This window comes from Emys orbicularis, chromosome 4 (assembly GCF_028017835.1).
Source record: "Emys orbicularis isolate rEmyOrb1 chromosome 4, rEmyOrb1.hap1, whole genome shotgun sequence".
NCBI classification, from domain to species: Eukaryota; Metazoa; Chordata; order Testudines; family Emydidae; genus Emys; species Emys orbicularis.
Genome location: NC_088686.1, coordinates 155,274,047 through 155,293,290, shown reverse-complemented (window position 1 = coordinate 155,293,290; position 19,244 = coordinate 155,274,047). Strand labels below are relative to the sequence as shown.

Below are 19,244 nucleotides of genomic sequence, written 5' to 3'. Positions count from 1 at the left end.
GTGCCATAAGGGGGCTGTAATAGGGCAGGTCGGGAGCAGGGTACGAGCCCAGCAGCGCGCCGGACGCCTGGGTTCCGAGCCTGGCTCGCAGCGCCGTGAGGGGCGAGTCCCAGTCTGCAACCAGCGGTCCCAGGAAGGGCTCGCCCCGGCCGGCCGGGCGGTGAGTGGGGGCGCCGGGGAGACGCCGAGGCAGGAAATCGCTGCCTGGGGAAGTGTTCGCAGCGCCGGGGGGATCGGAGCCGAAACGCGGCTGGTACCGGAGAGACCCCCCTCCCCCCAGTCAACTCTGGAGCAGCGCGGGGGGGTCTGTGCTGCTGAGCCTAGCAGGGTCCCCCCCAGCCGAGCCCGCCCTCGGGCAGCAGTCGGAGGCGGGTTTCTAGCTCAGCTGTGCGGTGTTTTCTTCCTGTCCCGAAGGTGGGAACAAAGGATCAGGGAATCCCCATCAGGCCGGGACCTGGAGACCAGAGCTGCACAGGCCACTCGCGGGGAGACCCCAAAGCCCTGAGCAGGGAGAGACACCAGCCTGAATCAGGGCGGGGCTGGTTGGCAGCAGAGAGGAACCCGCCCGCCCCCCATCCCAGGGGAGAGACGACCCCGTCCCCATGGAAGAAAAACCCCATAAATGTTCTGACTGCAGGAAAACCTTTAAGCAGAGCTCGACCCTAAGGAGGCACCAGCGAACCCACACGGGGGAGCGACCCTACAAATGCCTCCAGTGTGGGAAGAGCTTTGCCGACAGCTCCAACCTCCTTCGCCATCAGAGGAGCCACACGGGGGAACGACCCTACACGTGTGCCCAGTGCGGGAAGAGCTTCGGGCACAGCGCAACCCTAATCAAGCACTGCAGGACCCACACGGGCGAGAGACCCTACAGATGTGATGAGTGCGGGAAGAGCTTCTCGGAAAGCTCTAAGCTCCTAGAGCACCAGAGGATCCATACAGGCCTGAAACCGTACAAATGCCTTAACTGTGGGAAAGTGTTCTGCCACAGCTCCTCGCTGACCAACCATCAGCGGGTCCACACAGGTGAGAGACCCTATAAATGCCCCGAGTGCAAGAAGACTTTTGGACGCCGCTCCATGCTCGTGCGACACATGAGGATCCACACAGGGGAGCGACCTTACAAATGCCCCCACTGCGGGAAGGCCTTTGCCGTTCTCTCAGTCCTGATCCAGCACGAGCGGATCCACACAGGGGAGAAACCCCACAAATGCGCCCACTGTGGGAAATGTTTCAGCGATCCCTCGGTCCTGACCCGGCATAAGCGCATCCACACAGGCGAGCGACCCTACAAGTGTGTTCATTGCGGGAAGGGCTTCAGTCAAAGCTCCACCCATGCCCAGCATCTAAGAACCCACAGCGGGGAGCGGCCCTATAGATGTGATGAGTGTGGGAAGAGCTTCAGTGTAAGTTCCAGCCTTGTTGTCCACCAGAGGATCCACACAGGAGAGAGACCCTATAAATGTCCCGACTGTGGGAAGAGCTTTAGTGGCTGGCCAAATTTTAGCAGGCATCTGAGGACCCACACCCAGGAGTAAACCCGACAGGTGACCCAATTCTGGGAGAAGCTACTGTGAGCACTCTGGGCTCTTTAGAGAGAGAACCCATGCATTGGAGAGATGCTATAAATGTCCCAACTGTTGCCAGAGCTTCTGTCTCAGCTCGGAGCTTCGTAGGTACCAGAGAATCCACATGGGTGGGGGGTTACCTATAAACACCCCAAATGATGGAAGACCTTTAGTCCCAGGATGTACCTTATTATTCATCAGAGGATCCACAGCAGAGACAGGCCTGAGCAATAAATGTGGAGGTAAGCGTCATTCAGAGCTCAGAACAGGACTTCTGCTGTGGCAGAGGAGTGGGGCCTCCGGGTTAGAGTGGGGCGGATAGTGAGTTTCTTTTCTACCTCTTATTTTTGGAAGAGTCATTGTGTTGATCTTGTGCAATGTGAGTTGTTAAAAATTCAACTGGAATGTGAAGTTGTCTTTTCTGGTAGAATGTAACTTTTCTTCACACTATCACTGGGGGGGGAAATCAAGTTTTTTCCTGAGGCCAATCTTGTCGCCTTCGGGGTCAGTTCCTGTGTACCATTGATCAGAACCATATGGGGCTAGCAGTGCCCTACAATTGCCTGGTCTACACTACAGAGGTGGGTCGACGCGAGGCAGCTTACGTCTACCTAGATTTGTAAGCGTCTATACTGAAACGTAGCTCCCACCAACTTAACTCCACCTCCCCGAGAGGCATAGTGCTTAGGTTGATGTAGTTAGGTTGACTCCGTGTCAGTGTAGACACTGCATTGCTTACATCGACTGTTGCTGCCTTTCAGAAACCATCCCCCAATACCCGACCCTGGCAGTTAAACTGGTGCAAGCACTTCTAGTGAAGACATGCACAGCCAGCGCAAGGAGCATAGTGTGGACGTGTAAAACTGATTCAATTACTGCAGTGGCTGTACGTCGACTTAACTTGGGTCAGCTTAATTTTGTAGTGTAGATTTGCCCTGTGTCAAACATTCCACTCTGCTACCCCCTTCTGCCAGGACACAGTCCAATGCACAAGTGTCTTCACTAAGGGACAGGCTGGGAGAGGAATGGGGTGTCTTACTTCTGGGGACACTTCCTCAGTGACCTCCAGGGCAGACACTGAGATATGGGCCCTTTCCCAGGGCATCCCATTCAGTTGCTCCTCCCAAGGAAGCAGAGATAGACCAATGCTGAGGTCTTTTGAAAATAGCACCTGTAAGGCTCAATAGCAGAAGTTCTTCCCCTCCTGTGGACATATGTTAAGTTGTTTAGGAAATTATTTAGTAATTTTAAGTATAAATACTCTTGTTTTACCGGGAAAGATCAAATACACAGATGAGGGAATGCCCTTCACTATTCCTTGTAAATCCAGCAATTCTTTACAGCTGGGATTTTGGGTACCTAACTCCCCCAGGGTCCTTGGAAAATCCCAGCATGCATCATCACCTCTAAGAAACAGTGGGTGAGAAATTTAAAAATAATCCTCCGGAGAAATTATTCCCTCATGAAATGGGATCTGTTCTCTGCAAAGTGTGTTCTTTCAGGCATATTGCATCACAGTACATGAACGAACACACACACACACAGCATTCAGATGTTGCAACCAGCACAATGGATGTCACCACAATGAAGCAGCTAGAATTTGTTTTCAAAACCCCTCTACTTGCTTCGTGACTCAAATATCTCCAAGGTTCTTTTGTACCTCGAGATCATGTACCTTGACTTTGTGCTTCTTGGTTTTCAGAGATTTAGGTTCAGCCACTCTGAAAGGGGACAGGGCACCAGTAGGCAACTTTAACTCTGCATTAATCAAGTTGTGAGGTATTTAAATAAGGGATGGGCATATAGGTCCCTTCTTGAGGCCCATGAGGGTGCAGGGATAGGCACTAAGGCAGGCTCTCTGGGCCACTTCCTACTGCCTTTTTCCTGCTCCGGGATGCAGGATGTCCACATAAGCACCAGTTTTCAGGTTGCCTACCCCCCTCCAGCTCGTAGGGGCTTCCGCTCACTGACGTTCCTTTTCCCAGCCAGGGCCTGGCTGCATCCTGTCCTGGAGGAGGTCCTTCTCCCTGCCCTGTCCAGCCCCTATTGAGCCACTGGCTCCCTTTTAAACCCCACCTCCAATTGGAGCATGCTCAGCAAGGGCAGGGGGCGGGGCCTCCTGAGCCCGGAGCTGCTCTTGAATCCACTGCTGTCCAGTGAGGGATTTATACACCCCATCACAACATCCCAGAAGGATGTTTGCTTTTTTTGCAACCGTGTTACCTTGTTGATTCATATTTAGCTTGTGATCCACTATGACCCCCGGATCCTTTTCTGCAGTACTCCTTCCTAGTCATTTCCCATTTGGTATATGATTGTTCCTTCCTAAGTGGAGTACTTTGCATTTGTCCTTACTGAATTTAATCCTCTTTATTTCAGACCAATTCTCCAAATCATTTTGAATCCTAATCCTATCCTCCAAAGCACTTGCAACCCCTCCCCACTTGGTATCGTCTGCAAATTTTACACGTGTGCTCTCAGTACCATTATCCAAGTCATTAATGAAAATATTGAATAGTTGTGAGACCCAAGATCTACCTCTACAGAACCCCACTAGATATGCCCTCCCAGATTGTCGGCAAACCAGTCAGAACTACACTTTGAGTATGGTCTTTCAGTCAGTTGTGCACACACCTTACTGTAGTTTCATCTAGACCACATTTCCCTAGTTTGCTTATGAAATTGTCATGTGGAACTGGTCAAAAGCCTTCCTAAAATCAAGCTATATCCCATCTACTGCTTCCCCCCCTTTTCACGAGGCCAGTAACCCTGCCAAAGAAGGAAATCAGGTTGGTTTGGCGTGATGTGTTCTTGACAAACCCATGCTGGCTATTCCTTATAAATCCGATTATCCTCCAGGTGCTTACAAACTGATTGTTTGTTTAATAATTTGTTCCAGTCTCTTTCCAGCTATCGAAGTGAGGCTGACTGGTCTATAATTCTCCGGGTCCCTTTGTTCCTCTTTGTAGAGACTTAGGTCTACATCCCAATTTTAGGCTCCACTTGCAATTCCCAAAACTCCCGCCAAACCATTTAGGCACCTAAACAAATTCAGCAGTTGTATTTTCTGGGTAAAAATTCCTTAGGGGCCTATGCCTCTGCCTTTGAGCATGCACACTGCTGCCTTATCCTAGGCATCTGGATGGTGATATCCAATCGAACCCCCGGAGTGATTCATGAATCAGGGAAAATGGTAGGTGAGGGTGGGTCCTGATCCGGTAGGTGTGCTCAGAGGCGAACTACTGGATCAGGGCCCATTCAGAATCTGGCTGGAGGAGGAAAAGGTGGGTGACTCTACTCTCTAGCCCAGTGGTTCACACGCTTGCCTGGGATGTAGAAGACCCCTGTTCAATTCCCCACTTGGGAATAGGGGAGAAAGGATGTGAACGGAGGTCTGCCCCGTCAGAGGTGAGTGCTCTAACCTCTGCAAGGTGGGCACCTCCTCCTCTGGCTATTATGTGAGGAGCAAGGCACCAGCTTAGCTCATTCTCTCAAGACACAGCTGAGGCACCTAAGCTGCCTGGCTCCAGGAGAGGAGTTCCCATTCATGGATTGCCAGGCAGAGCTTGGTGACAACTACAAGGGGGTTGGCCATCATGCCAGAAGGACCCCATACTGACGATTTACAATTGTTCTCTATACCAGAGCATGGAGAGAGAGGCCCTGGGCATCCAAGGAGAAAGTGGTACAACACGGTATCTAAAACCATCCAGGCAACCCCACAACAGGCTCAAAGCGGGGGGGGGGGGGGCTCAAAATAGGATGGAATCCGCTCATAACCACCCCCCTACCCAAACGTAGTTTTGGGAAAAGGAGATGCTGATGATAGTGATGGTATATGGTTCAGGATACAGGCAAAGGACTCAGCATCTATGGAACACAACATAGGGCATAAGATACAGGCAAGGCTATATATGCTGTGCGGGAAAAGGGCTAAGGCGATCCTTGAATGTACAAAGAGGAGAAGTGAGTAGGAGGAGGGAGGTGACTTGACCTCTATATACAGCAACAGGCATAGCTGCAGCACTGGCGGTGTGCTGCTGGAGCACGTGTAGTGTAGACGTACGCCCAGTCTCTTCCCAGCGGATGGCAGTGAGCAGGCAGTTGGGGACAAGGAGCTTGCTTAGAGATTCTTCTGATTTACCCCACAACCTTCCAGATACAAAGCAACGTGTTCCGTAGTGAGAAGCCATCGGGGGATGAGGGGAGCTTGTGTTGTGAGCTGTGGTGTCACAGCTGTCCCCAGAACAACTCAAAACATACACAAATCTGCTGTTTTGCAATAGGCACAGCTGCCTTCACAGGGCACCATCAGGTTTAATTGACAGCACACAGGGTTAATCAGGTAAAGTAGTGAGCGTTTGGTTCAATCAGCCTCTTGGGAAGGATAAGTAAAGGCAGATTCTCATTGCCCTGTAGTCCTCTCCCCTTCAGTGTCCCCTAAAAGCCCCACACTTCTGGGACACCGTCCTTATGAAACCCACCAGCCAAGGCCCTCGCTGCAGCGAGAACTGGGATTTTGTAACGGGTTGGAGGGACTTTCAGGCTTTACCAGTTACAAGTCAAACAGGGAATTTTCTGTTTTCCAGTTCACACTCTGCACCCTTCCCAGATGTGTTTTTAGGAGTAAATTGTGAAACATTCTGGGCAGCTATTCCACACTGGCCACGCAGCAAGGACTATGGTTTTTGGGGTGTGGGGGGCAGGGTTGTTTTGTTTTGTTTTTTCAGACACACTCAGCGGACTGTGGGATGCAGTTATGGGCGGGAGTAGGACTTGAATGACCAGTTGGGGGTACCTACCACACGGGAAAATCCCTGTGTGCCTAGCCACCTGCAGGAACCCTGGGTTAGACTGAGCAGCTAGAGATGGAAGCTGTGAGTTAAGATGCACCATTGGTAACATTATTTGTGCACACGAGCTGTATCTTCAGCCAATAGCACACTAGCCAGTTAGTGCATGGTAGAAAGCTGCTGTGTGAGTGGGGCATGACTGCTTTAGTCCTGCTGAAAGTGTGAAAGAGGGTCAGTTTATTAATTTGCCAATGCGCCAGTTAGATTTAAAGCAAACTAGATCAGTTGGAGAGGGGGTGTGGCCAATATTAGAATGGAATCTAATAGGATAATCCCTTCCTATTGAAGGCAGAGAATGCTAGTTCAGCAATTTAACACTAGGTTCTCTTAAGGTCAACATTAAACTTGAACAGTCTCTCTCCAATTAGGACACTGGTTATTCTTAACCAATCAAGAATTTATGAATTCACCTAGAACCATCCTAGTGTAGAACCAACAATTCACCAATCCAGTGCAGATACAACCACCGTTCTGGGGATGTACTGAATACACCAGGGGGTCTCAAACTGGGGGTTGGAACCCCTCAGGGGGTCGGGATCGTGGAGAGCGTGTTTGTGGTTACTTGAATGGATTGGTCCAAAAGAGACAAGTTTAGACTATTAAAAGCAATTGCTTAAAGTTATTGTTTTAAATCTCTCGCAGGCCAGTTTGTTTGAGTTTATAAAGCAGAGAGTGCTTATAGCATTAGTGAAAATCTATAGTGTTGTTACGTGATGTCTCACTAGAGAATATTGACTTACTCAATACAACCTTCAGCTTATGTTAAAGAACAGAAGGGGAAATACAATCTTTGAAATGAAATCTCACCTCTTCTTCTTATCCTGTTAACCCTGGATCAAGGGGGAGAATGCTTTCCGAACATCTGGGGATACTGCAGCTTCTTCATGGGTTCAGTCAACCCCAGGCTCCTCCCACAGCGTGACCTCAGTTTTATAGACCCTGACTCCAGTCCTTGTTGGAGGGGGCCTCCCTGTAATTTCTACTGGTCATTTGCCAACCGAGTGCTCAGATTTCAGCCCAGTTTCTCTGCTGCTTCCATGGGTATCCAGTAGATGGAGGTAGTGTACAACAAAAGTCTTCAATCCTTTTCCTATGTCTTTTTATGTTTGATTCATTTCAAGGATTGTATTTCAGATTAGCCCGTCTCATTTATCGCATGCAGTGTAGTTGTAGCCATGTTGGTCCCAGGATCCTAGAGAAACAAGATGGGTGAAGTGATATCTTTTATTGGATCAACTTAAGACTAAAACACATTTTTATTGAATTATTCTAAGCAGAAAAGTTATTTTGGAAAATAGTTACTGTTTAATACCGTTGATGAGGTGCAAAGGAATTTTGTCAATATCACTTTTCACAGCAGACTTAGCGCCCCATTGCACCCGTCCTGCTGCGCTGCTGCTGTGAATTCTGCGCTAGCAAGTCTGCTGTGAAAAGTGAGATTTGTATGTTTGTTCATTTCACTTTTCACAGCCTCCCTGCTCTGACGGCAGCGCTGCCACCAGCAGCAGCATGGAAATAAGAATAGCCGTGTTTCTCTAGGATCCTGGGACCAACACGGCTACAACTGCACTCCATGCAATAAATGAGGCGGGCTAATATGAAATACAATCCTTGAAATGAATCGAACCAAAAGACTCTGATAGGAAAAGGATTGAAGATTTTTGTTGTATACTACTGCCATCTACTGGATACCCATGGAAACAGCAGAGAAACTGAGCTGAAGTCTGAGCACTTGGTTGGCAAATGGCCAGTAGAAATAAAAAATAAGTTATCACCTCATCCATCTTGTGATGTTGTTTATTGGAATTTCACCCTTTTAAAGCAATTTCTTTTCATAATTCAAGGCTGTACCCTGGTGAAGTGGTTATATCTTTCAGTCTTCCATTTTGTGCTATCCAATGCCTATTGCTTCTGGAGCGCAACCATCATATACCAAGAAAACAAACAAAATCCATTATAGTCTTCTAAATGTGGTGGATCAATTCCATACATTCTTTGATTGTATATCAGCATTTCATACTATTTAGTTCTCACACTAGCACAAAAGACATTATCCTGAGAGAGAGAGAGTTTATCTGATTCACAGAGCAGACAAGTGTGCATCTTCTAAATTTGGGGTGGAGGACATATTGATAGGACAAAACAGATCATCAATGGTATATTTGATTGATAAGCACAACAGATGTATAGTTTCGCATTTGGGATGAAAACATGTGCTTTGGTTTCTTGGGGTAACAGACATTTTGCCCTATTAGACCTTCAGTCTCCCAGCTTCCCCACCCATCATTTGATCCACTCCCAGGGTGCCATGGGGAAGCAGGGTATCACCCTACTTGGTGACTTTTTGGAGGTCTTTTTAGCTATATTGGGAGTGAGAAAGAGGTTTTATCCATATGACAGCTATGAGTGAGATTCTTGCTTAGGCAATTAACAATAATCTCATTCAGCCATTTTAGGTTCTATTTTGGGGAAGAAGTGGAACTCCAGAACTTGGCTGATCTGTGGACAAGTGTCTTAGATCAAGAATTCTCAAACTGGGGGTTGCGAGGTTATTACATGGGGGTCACGAGTCAGGGGCTGTGCCAGCTTCTTCCTTGAGGTGGGGAAGAGGTGGACTAGACCAGTGGTGCACCAACTGGGAGGGGTGTCTGAGATTCTCTGGTGAGGGGCACGAAGAAACTTATTAATATCACTTTTCACAGCAGACTTAGGACCCTATTGCACTGCACTGCTGCTGACGGCAGCGCTGCCTTCAGAGCAGGGAGGCTTTGAAAAGTGAAATTAACAAACATACAATCTCACTTTTCATAGTAGACTGGCTGGGGCAGACTTCACAGCAGCGCCCTCTCACTGTTAACCAGTAACTATTTTACAAACTAACTTTTCTGCGTAGAACAATAATTCGATAAAAATGTGTTTTAATTTTAAAACGTGGTTTTAATTTATAACGGCGGTCACACTCAGAGGCTTGCTGTGTGAAAGCGTTCTCCAATACAATAAGTTTGAGAACCACTCTTTTAGACAAAGTGTCTCACATGATATGAACCATTTTCTTATTGTCCAGGTGGATCTTATTTGAGGATGAACAGAGGTAGATAGCTTTGCTAATTTTTGAGGACCAGGAGGAACTAATAGGTACTAATCATTCAAGGCATATTAGTTCTCTATAAACCTGAAAGTGCTCAGCTGTTACCTTTAAACTTCCCTCCCTAAAGACTCGTTTACATGGGGAATTTTACCATCACAAATATACCTGGTTAATTATACCACCATAAGTCCCTGTGTGGACACAACCAGGCTTTCTCTGGTTTTGGTTCCTGCCAATCCCTGGCAGTCACTTCCCCCCAACACCTAATCATCTTACCTTGAAATTTCCACTAACCATCTCACCCCTGTGAAATATCTCCTTTCCTTCCTTCACCAGCTCCTTCCCCCTCCCAAATCTCACACCTCTCACCATAAATAAGCCGCTACTACCCACCCATGAACTTTGAACCTTGTAATTTTTAATATATATGAGTGGAGAAGTGCTCTGCTCCAAGAAAAGGAAGTACCACGCCAACGTTTTCTATCTTGTGTGGAGTCCCTATTGCGATGCTAGATCGCATTTAATCTGAACTTACATTTGTGGCATCGGGTGTTGAACAAGGTTTGATTTGACAGTGAAGCTTTCTAACACTTGCTGCATTTGTGAGGGCTCTGTTGCTGGTGTGTATAACCTGATGCTGGGAAAGGGCGATCTTCTAATGAAAGCTTTTCCTACACTGGGGACATTTATTGGGCTTCTCCCTGGTGTGGTTCTTCACGTGCTTAGTCAGGTTTGATTTCTGCCTGAACCTTGCCCGCATTCAGTGCGCTCATGAGGTTTTCCCCCCATGTGAGTCTTCTGGTGCTGGACAAGCCCCAATCTCCAATTGAAGCTGTTCCCATAGTCCAAGCATCCATAGGGTCTTTCACCTGTGTGGGTCCTCTGATGCACCAGAAGGTTGAACCTCTGGGTGAACCCTACCCTGCACTGGAGATATCTGTGGGACGCTCCCCCATGTGGGTCATTTGGTGCTTCCTAAGGTATGAGCTCCGAGCAAACAGTTTCCCACAATCGGGGCATTTATAGGATTTCTTTTCTATGTGGCATTTCATCAAGTGTCGAACAAGGTACGATTTGAGAGCGAAGCTTTGCCCGCATGTGGTACATGTGTGAGGTCTCTCTTCCCGGTGCCTTAACTGATGCTGGGAAAGGCTGTAGTTCTGACGAAAGCTTTTCCCACACTGGGGACATGTGTAGGGTCTCTCCCCAGTGTGGACCTTCAGGTGTCTGGTCAAGTTTGATTTCTGCACAAAGCTTTGCCCACATTCCCTGCACTGATGAGGTGTTTTCCCCGCATGGGATCGCTGGTGATGGAGGAGCGCCGAGTTCCCCCTGAAACTCTTCCCACAGTCGGGGCATTTATGGGGTTTCTGTCCCGTGTGGGATCTCTGAGGATTATGATCATCACACCCAGCAGGTCTCTCCTCCACCATGGAGTGTCTCTGCTGCCACGCTGCTCCACCTGGGTCTTCCCACTCAGGGCTCCGGGACATCCCGTTCGGCTCTGCTCCTGCAGGCTCTTCCTGCTGTGGAGTCTCCTCCTCTGTCCTGGCACCTGCTGGGAGAGAGAGAGAATCCGGCTGGGGCTCATTCCCTGTGCCAGGGAGACGGGGGAGAGGCACAGGGATTTGTCGCTGAGCAGAAAACTTGATGGGCAGGAAGCAAATCCCCCAAACCCTTCCCTGAGGGGAGAGGAGGGGCCAGTTCTGCCCCAATGGCCCAGCTGAGCCCTCTGAGAAAAGCAGGAGGAGGAGAGGGCTCCTGCCAGGGGTGGGAATCTGGGAGTGTCACTTGCCGTGACGACAAGGACCTGCTGGGGACGATACTGACAGAGACAAGGTAGAACTGAAGGGAGCTAGGGGGAGACCTTGGCAGCTTTGCTGGGATCCCAGCTTTTCCCTTCACTCCCGGACAGTCTCCGAGCCGGTGTCACTCATTCCTCACCTGTGCGGGCGCCTCTCGGGGTCTCCCTTTCCTCAGAGCCCTGGAGATCCGGGACCCTCGGCTTTTCCCCTCGCTCCACTCGAGAGACCATGGCCAGGTCGGGGACGGGGAATCCTGCTCGGGGGAAGGAAACAGGCGAGATGGCGCTCAGTGAAATCTCCCCCCAGGGCGCGGTACGGAGAACTGCTCCTTGATTTTAACCCCAGCCCCGGTCTCTGCTTGGTGGGGAAGCGGGATCTGCATTGTGGGGTGACGGTCTCTGTGCTGCTAGGTCTGGGGGATCCAGAGGCCAATGCCCCAAAGGCACCACATGGGCTTCAGAACCTCCCTTCCCCCCACCCCCACCCCAGCTGCTAATCCCTGAGGGGAAGCTGCTCCTCACCCGGTGAGATCAGAGGCTTTTCTTTACTCTCCTCCTTCACCTCCCAGCAGATCTTGCCCTGCTCTGTGGCCACCGCTGCTCGCTCTGCCCTGGAGGAACACGCAGCCTCCTCCTCCCACGTCACCGGCTCCTGGAACAACAAAGACCCCCCCGCTCAGCACCTGCAATCCCCGCCAGACCCACTCGCTGCCCATCAGCCAACGAACCATCTGATGGGAGCTCCTGCCATGGGTCCTAGAAGAGAATGGTCTCATGTCCCCTTCCCCACCCCCATGAGCCAGCCAGTCCTGCGGCCCTGGGGCCGGATGGGAGCTGGTGACGCTGGTGGTAACATGCTCAGGATCTGCTCTGTTTGGTAAACTGGGCCCATGCAAACACAGCGTGTTTCAATACAGCCAGATGCAAGGTCATCCCACAGGGAACAAAGAATACAGGCCTTACTGACCCCACGCGGGACTGTCTCATGGAAAGCACTGCTTCTGACAGGGATTCTGGTGTCATTGTCGACAGACCACTGGACAGGAGCTCCCCGTGAGATGGGGGGGGGGGGGGAAGGGCCAATGCCATCTGTGGCTGTTTAAACAGGAGCAGCGAGGAGGGAGGTGGTTTGACCCCTTTGTGTGGCTTTGGGGAGACGGATATTAGAACACAACGTCCAACTCTGGTGTCCCCATTTTAAAAAGGACGTTGACAAACTGGAGAGGGTGCAGAGAAGAGCCACAAAAATGATTCAGGGGCTAGAAACGATGCCTTACAGGGAGGGACTTGGCTCACACTATTTAGTTTATCAGAAAGGTAGAGGGGTACAAGTGTCTTCACAGGGAGAAAATTCATCAAAATGTAGGTTCTACTTACACACACACACACACACACTTACACACACACACACAAAATTATTAGCCTGTGTAACTCATTTCCACTAGATAGCACTGAGGCCTGGAGCTCAGTGGAGGATTGGATAGCAACATGGATAATGAGAACCTCCCTAGGTACATTATTAGCTCAAGTAAAAAATGTTTTTAGGAGGAATCTGCTTCTGGGCACAACCCAACAACTAGCTGACAGGATTAGGAAGACACTTGGACAAGGGGCAAATTGTGCCCCCTTTGTCCACTACTGGATTTCTTTCATGTACCTACAAAGGGCCTAAATATTGGCCACTGGCCCCCAGTGTGGCTTGTTCCTATGGGGACTGAACAACGTCATGGCAGACGGTGAAAGAAGAGAGAGCTGATTTTGGCGAGGGGCAAAGGGAAAGAGACTCATATCTTAGCCTTGGTCTACATCAAAAACTGATATCAGGCAGCTGAAGAGACTCTCCAAGGGGATCCATTTTTCAGAAACAAGGGATTCACCCCACCACCTTCCAGACTCAAAGCAACGTGTCCCCTAGTGAGGAGCCATGGGATGAGGGATGGGGGGGGGTGTCTTTTGTTGTGAGCTGCAGGGTCACAGCTGTCCCCAGCACAACCAAAGAAATACACAAACTCGCTCTTCTGCAATAGGCACAGACGCCTTCACAGGGCACGTTCATGCTTAGTTAATAGCACGCAGGGTTGATCAGGTAAAGTAGTGATCATTTGGTTCCAGCAGCCTATTGGGAAACGAAAAGGAATGGCTGCTTCGCCGTGCCCTGCAATCCCCTCCCCTAAAAGCCCCACACTTCTGGGACACCGTCCTGCTCAATCCCTATGAAACCGACTGGCCGACGCCCCATTTACACTGCAGAGAGAACTGGGGTTTTATGATTGGTCTAAGACATATTAGGGCTTAACCAGCTACGAGGCAAATGGGGCCTTTTTCTGTTTTCCAGTTCACACCCAGCACTCGGCCCAGCGGTGTTTGTAGGAATAAACGGTGAAATATCCTGGGCTGCTAGTCCACACTGGCCAAGCAGCAGCTCCCTACAACAAGGACGTTATTTATTTCAGACGCTCACAGTGGACTGTGGGATGCAGAGCTAGGGAAGGAAGTAGGATGTGAATCACCAGTTTCAGGAAGCGGCCACACTGGAAAACCGCTGTGTGCCCAACCACTTACAGGAACTCTGCGATAGACTGAGCGGCTCAACACTGAAGCCGCAGGCTAAGATGGGATGGTTCATAACCCATTGTTCACCATGTGCTTTGTGACAGTGAGATGCATTTTTATCCCATAGTGCTACTTGCCAGTTAGGAGCATGGTAGCAAACTGCTGTCCGGATGGGGCACGACTGATTTACTCCTACTCGGCTGTCACCGTTAAACTTCCCCCTGTGAGAGTTGGTCAATACAGGGTATTTTACAGGCGTCAGTATACACGTCTAATTATAACTCTGTAACTTCCTGTGTGGACACACTTATTCTGGAATAAGAGTGTTCACTGGGGAAGTTATAACCGGTATTACCAGAGAGGCATAATTATACTAGTAAACCTCACGGGGTAGACATGCCCTAAGACATGTTTAAAAGATACACATGCACGCACACAGAAACACACATGTATTCCCACTCCTACATCATCCCACTTTTCAAATGGCCCATACCTCCACTCCCAGTCGCTCTCTGCTCTAGTTTTCTACCACTAGTGCCCTTGTGATCACTTCCCTCCAACATCCAACCATTTAACCTCCCTAACTATCTCCCCCTCCCCCCTGAGAAAGATCTCTTCCTTCCTCCCAAACATAGGCGCCAACCCCATGGGTGCTCCAGGGCTGGAGCACCCATGGGAAAAGTTAGCACGTGCTTAGCACCCACTGGCAGCCAAGCTCCTCCCTTCCTCCCGCCCACCGGCAGCCCGCCAATCAACTCCTTCCCCTCCCTCCCACCGCCTCCTGGCCTCCATGATCAGCTGTTCCATAGCATGCAGGAGGCACTGGGAGGGAGGGGGAGGAGAGGGGACAGGGTGCACTCAGGGGAGGAGGGAGAACTGGGCAGGCAGAGGTGGAAGGGACGGGGCAGGGGCGAGAAGAGGTGGAAGGGTGGAGTGGGGGCAGGGCCTGGGGCTGAGCAGGGGTTGAGCACCCCCAAGGAAAATTGGAAGCTGGCGCCTGTGCTCCCAAATCTCACACTTGTCACCATCGATAAGCCACTACTACCCACCCACGCTCTTTAAACCTTGTACTTTTTAATACGTATGGGGGAAGAAGTGCCCCACTCCAAGCAAAGGAAGTACCACACCAATGTTTTCTACCGTGTGTGGACTCCCTATCGCAATGCTAGATCTACTGAATCTGAAGTTACACTTGCTGCATCACGTTTCTCTCCCATGTGGCGTTTCATCAAGTGTTGAACCAGGTTCGATTTCTGAGTGAAGCTTTTCCCACATTTGGTACATTTGTAGGGTCTCTCCCCAGCGTGGATCCTCAGGTGTCTAGTCAGGTTTGATTTCTGCCCGAAGCCTTGCCCGCATTCAGTGCACTCATGAGGTTTTTCCCCCGTGTGGGTCTTCTGATGCTTGACAAGCCCCGATCTCCTGTTGAAGCTCTTGTCACAGTGGGGGCATTTGTAGGGTCTCTCATTCATGTGGGTCCTCTGATGCGTTAGGAGGCTGAACCTCTGGGTAAACCCTACCCCGCACTGGGGGCATCTGTAGGGGTGCTGCCCCGTGTGGGTCGTCTGGTGCTTCCTCAGGTCTGAGCTCCAAGCAAACTGCTTCCCACAATGGAGGCATTTATGGGGTTTCTGTCCCATGTGGCGTTTCACCAAGTGTCGAACAAGGTACGATTTGAGAGCGAAGCTTTGCCCACATGCGGTACATGTGTGAGGTCTCTCTTGCTGGTGCGTCATCTGATGCTGGGACAGGCTGTACTTCTGGCTAAAGGTTTTCCCACACTGGGCACATGTATAGGGTCTCTCTCCAGTGTGGATCCTCAGGTGCCTAGTCAGGGTGGATTTCTGCCCAAAACTTTGCCCACATTCCCTGCACCGATGAGGTTTTTCCCCCGTGTGGGATCGCTGGTGGTGGAGGAGCGCCGAGTTCCACCTGAAGCTCTTCCCACAGTCGGGGCATTTACAGGGTTTCTGTCCCATGGGGGTTCCCTGAGGCTGGGGATCATCACACCCAGCAGGTCTCTCCTCCCCTGGGGGGTCTCCCTGCAGCCATGCTGCCCCACAGGCATCTCCCTGCTCGGGGCTCCGGGACATCCCAGGTGGCTCAGCTCCCACAGGTCCTTCCCATTGGGGATTCCCGTCGTCTGTCCCGGCACCTGCTTGGAGAGAGAGAGAGAATCCAGCCAGGGCTCGTTCCCTGTGCTGGGGTGAGAGGGGGCAGCAAAGGGGTTTGTCGTTGAGCAGCACACCTGATGAGCAGGAAGTGAAACCCCCAAACCCTTTCCCAGAGTGGAGAGGAGGGGCCGGGGCTGCTCCAGCATCCCAGCTGAGCCCTCAGAGAAAGGCTGGGGGAGGGATGGGCTCCTGCCAGGGGTGGATCCAGGAGTGGCACCTGCCATGAGGCAAGACAGAACTGGGGGGCTCCCGCTGGCTTTGCTGGGATCCCACCTGTTCCCTTCACTCCGAGGCGGTGTCGCTCATTCCTCACCTCTCTGGGCGCCTTTCGGGATTTCCCTTTCCTCAGAGCCCTGGAGATTCGGGACCCTCGGCTCTTCCTCTGGCTCCATCCGGGGGATCGCAGCCAGGTCAGGGATGGTGAATCCTTCTGGTGGGGAGGAAACGGGCGAGACGCACCTGGTGAAATCTCCCCCTAGGGCTTTGTATGGAGAACATGCCCCGATTTTAACCCCAGCCCTGCTCTCTGCTGGGAAGACGCAGCATCACCATTTGGAGGGTGACCGTCTCTGTGCTGCTGGGCCTGGGGGCTCCACAAGCCACTTCCCCAGAAACGTAATGCCCCCGATGCAGCATGACTTCTTCAGTAACTCCTGCCAACCCCCACCCCCAGCTCCTGAAGCGGCTCCTCACCCAGCAAAATGAGAGTGTCTTCCTTATTCTCCTCCTTAACCTCCCTGCAGCTCTCGCCCTGTCCTGGATCCAGCTCTGCCCGCTCTGCCCCCGAGGAACACACAGTCTCCTCCTTCCATGTCACCAGCTCCTGGAACAACAAGGGCCCCCGATCAGCATGTTATCGTTCCGTTTAGCCATCTCACCACCAGGCTCAATCAGGCTTCATTAGTCAGAGCCCAAAAAGCACAGCACAGAAAGGCAAAGGTTAATACATCACCAATCCGATCTGGAAGACCGTTTTTGCAGCGATCCAGATTGTCCTGAAATTATTGGCTTACCTCTAATCATATTTATTCCTGAGTCGTTTACAACAAAGGGAAAGTTCTGCTCATCCCATGATATTAACAAAGGTTGACATACCAGTCCTCACCAGTTTCTTATCTTGTTTTGAACATAGTTCTCTAAAGGTCAGCAACCCTTAGAGACACGTGCCTCGGTACTGACCGGATGTTGGTTAAGCATCAACAAAACTATCCATCTTATCCTGTCTCTTTGGTATGTCTCTGTACCTGACGCTGAAATTGCAACACTTCATATGTGCCCTCAGTTAACCAATCTTAGCATAACTGAAAAGCACCCTGGGAAGAGCTTAATATGAATACAATTCATAGTCACACAAAGCATTAATATAACACACGCTATTGATATAGATTGGCATTATGTATATGGTATTGGTTAACACAGAGACCTCATCAATTTTCTCGTCTCTAGCTCCATTTAGGAGTTGCCAGACACAGAGGTGTCTTGTAACAGCCGGACTCAGATACCCGGAGGCTTCTGGGTTTCGCAAGCCTCACATATCCTCATTCTGACAGGTCGTGCTAAGCTTGCAAACATCCAACGAACAGAGGCACAGGTAAGCAGCACAGCGACTGCAACAGTTTAGCTCCCATGAGGTTTGCACAGCAAAGTTTAGTACAACTCTAAAGAAATTGGAGAGTACAGTTCATGGATATACAGCATATACTATTCCTTATCTGCTGTGCACAGCCACCTTATACAATCATACTGCAGTAGTAAAGCAAGTCACATTTTGTTAATCCATCTGTTTGCAAGCTGATTTCACATTCCTCAGCAGGATTCCATTCCTTGTATGGAAATTGCCTCTCTAGCACTAGTCCAGGAGTTTTGCAAGCCGCGGTCTCTCCCGTCACGTACGGCCTAGGCGCTGCTTCAGTTTGGTCACCAAGAGCTGCAACCCTAGCCAGACCCACTCCTTCCCCGCCAGCCTTCAAACCATCAGATGGGAACTCCTGACCCGGAGACGTAGAGGAGAAAGGCCTCTCGTTCCATCCCCCACCCCCATGAGCCACACCGTCTCCCCTTCTAGGGGGTGGATCGGAGCCAGCGTCTCTTAGAGAGGAAAGGCCCCATGGCCCATTCTCCACTTCCTGTGCCAGCCAGTCCCCTGTCCTGGGGCCAGATCAGAGCCAGCACCTCCCCATCCCAAGGTGAAAGGTCCCGTATCCCATTCCCCGACCCCCTTCAGCCAACCAGTCCCCACCGCCTCATGGGTGGATTGGAGCTGGCGCCCCCCAGAGGGGAAAGGCCCTGTGTCCCACTCCCTAATGATTTCACATCCGTAAATTACCTCCTGCTGTGGCCATATTCCGGGCTCTTCCTTGGCTAACTGGAAACCCTCTGCCAGAGCCACGGCCTGCTCCCCGGTCTGGGGGTGACACCCCCCTACCCAGCTCTGGATCTCCTGGGGCAGGATGCTCAGGAACTGCTCCAGCACCAGCAGCTCCAGCAACTGCTCCTTGGAGCGCTGCTCCGGCCTCAGCCACGCCCGGGAGAGGAGGCAGAGGTGGTCGTACGCTTCCCGGGGCCCCTCAGCCTCCTGGTAGCGGAAACCCCTGAAGCGCAGACGATGCATCTCCATGTCGACGGGTCCGTGGGCATCCAGCTCCTCCACTTCCTCTTTGGGAACCAGGCCACATCCCGGTGGGGGCTGGAACTGGAGCCTGAGAGCGGCTGGGGGAGCCACCTGGGCAGCCATGGCCCGTCTCTGAGCCGGAGCACAGCTGTATCTCCCTGGGGATCGCCTGGCATCAGCAATGGACCCCCTGCAGCACCATCTGTATGGGGGGGGGGGCACGTCCAAGGGGGGATGATCACCACTGTGGAGAGAAATTAGAGCCACAGAAGGAATGAGACACACAGGAACAGCCCCCCCCCCCCCCACCCCCTATCCCCAGTGTTGTGGGGAGAGATGCAGACCCAGCACAGGTGACCCCAAGGTTGGTGGCTCTTGATCCATCACCTACGTACTTCTGCACACCTGGGTCTCCTCCTGGCCGTGTGAAGTGAAAATCAACCAAAAAAGTATCGTTGTTAGGATTTGTAGCCCAATCTACAGATTATATATTACTTAAGAATCCCCAATTATCACTTTGAGGGTTGACAAATTATTATATAGTTGGAAACCCCAGTGTGCACAGTTGCAACACTCACACTATAGGAACTCTT

The 19,244-nt window shown here is 51.0% G+C and overlaps 2 protein-coding genes across 2 annotated transcripts; one reads left to right on the top strand and one right to left on the bottom strand.

Moving 5' to 3' along the window:
* The first annotated feature begins 602 nt into the window (after nucleotides 1-602).
* On the top strand, nucleotides 603-1,577 carry LOC135877092 (zinc finger protein 572-like). Its single transcript, XM_065402443.1, is given in 1 exon segment — nucleotides 603-1,577. A coding segment is annotated over 1 exon segment (975 nt).
* An 8,849-nt stretch (nucleotides 1,578-10,426) lies between these two features.
* On the bottom strand, nucleotides 10,427-18,774 carry LOC135877958 (zinc finger protein 436-like). The gene is made up of 7 exons (XM_065403480.1): nucleotides 18,367-18,774; nucleotides 16,734-16,863; nucleotides 16,354-16,470; nucleotides 15,057-16,021; nucleotides 11,836-11,965; nucleotides 11,454-11,567; nucleotides 10,427-11,064 (listed from the first exon to the last, which is right to left on the bottom strand). Exons 1-7 carry the CDS (start codon nucleotides 18,772-18,774, stop codon nucleotides 10,427-10,429), a joined length of 2,502 nt encoding a protein of 833 aa, XP_065259552.1.
* Between the last annotated feature and the right edge of the window lie 470 nt (nucleotides 18,775-19,244).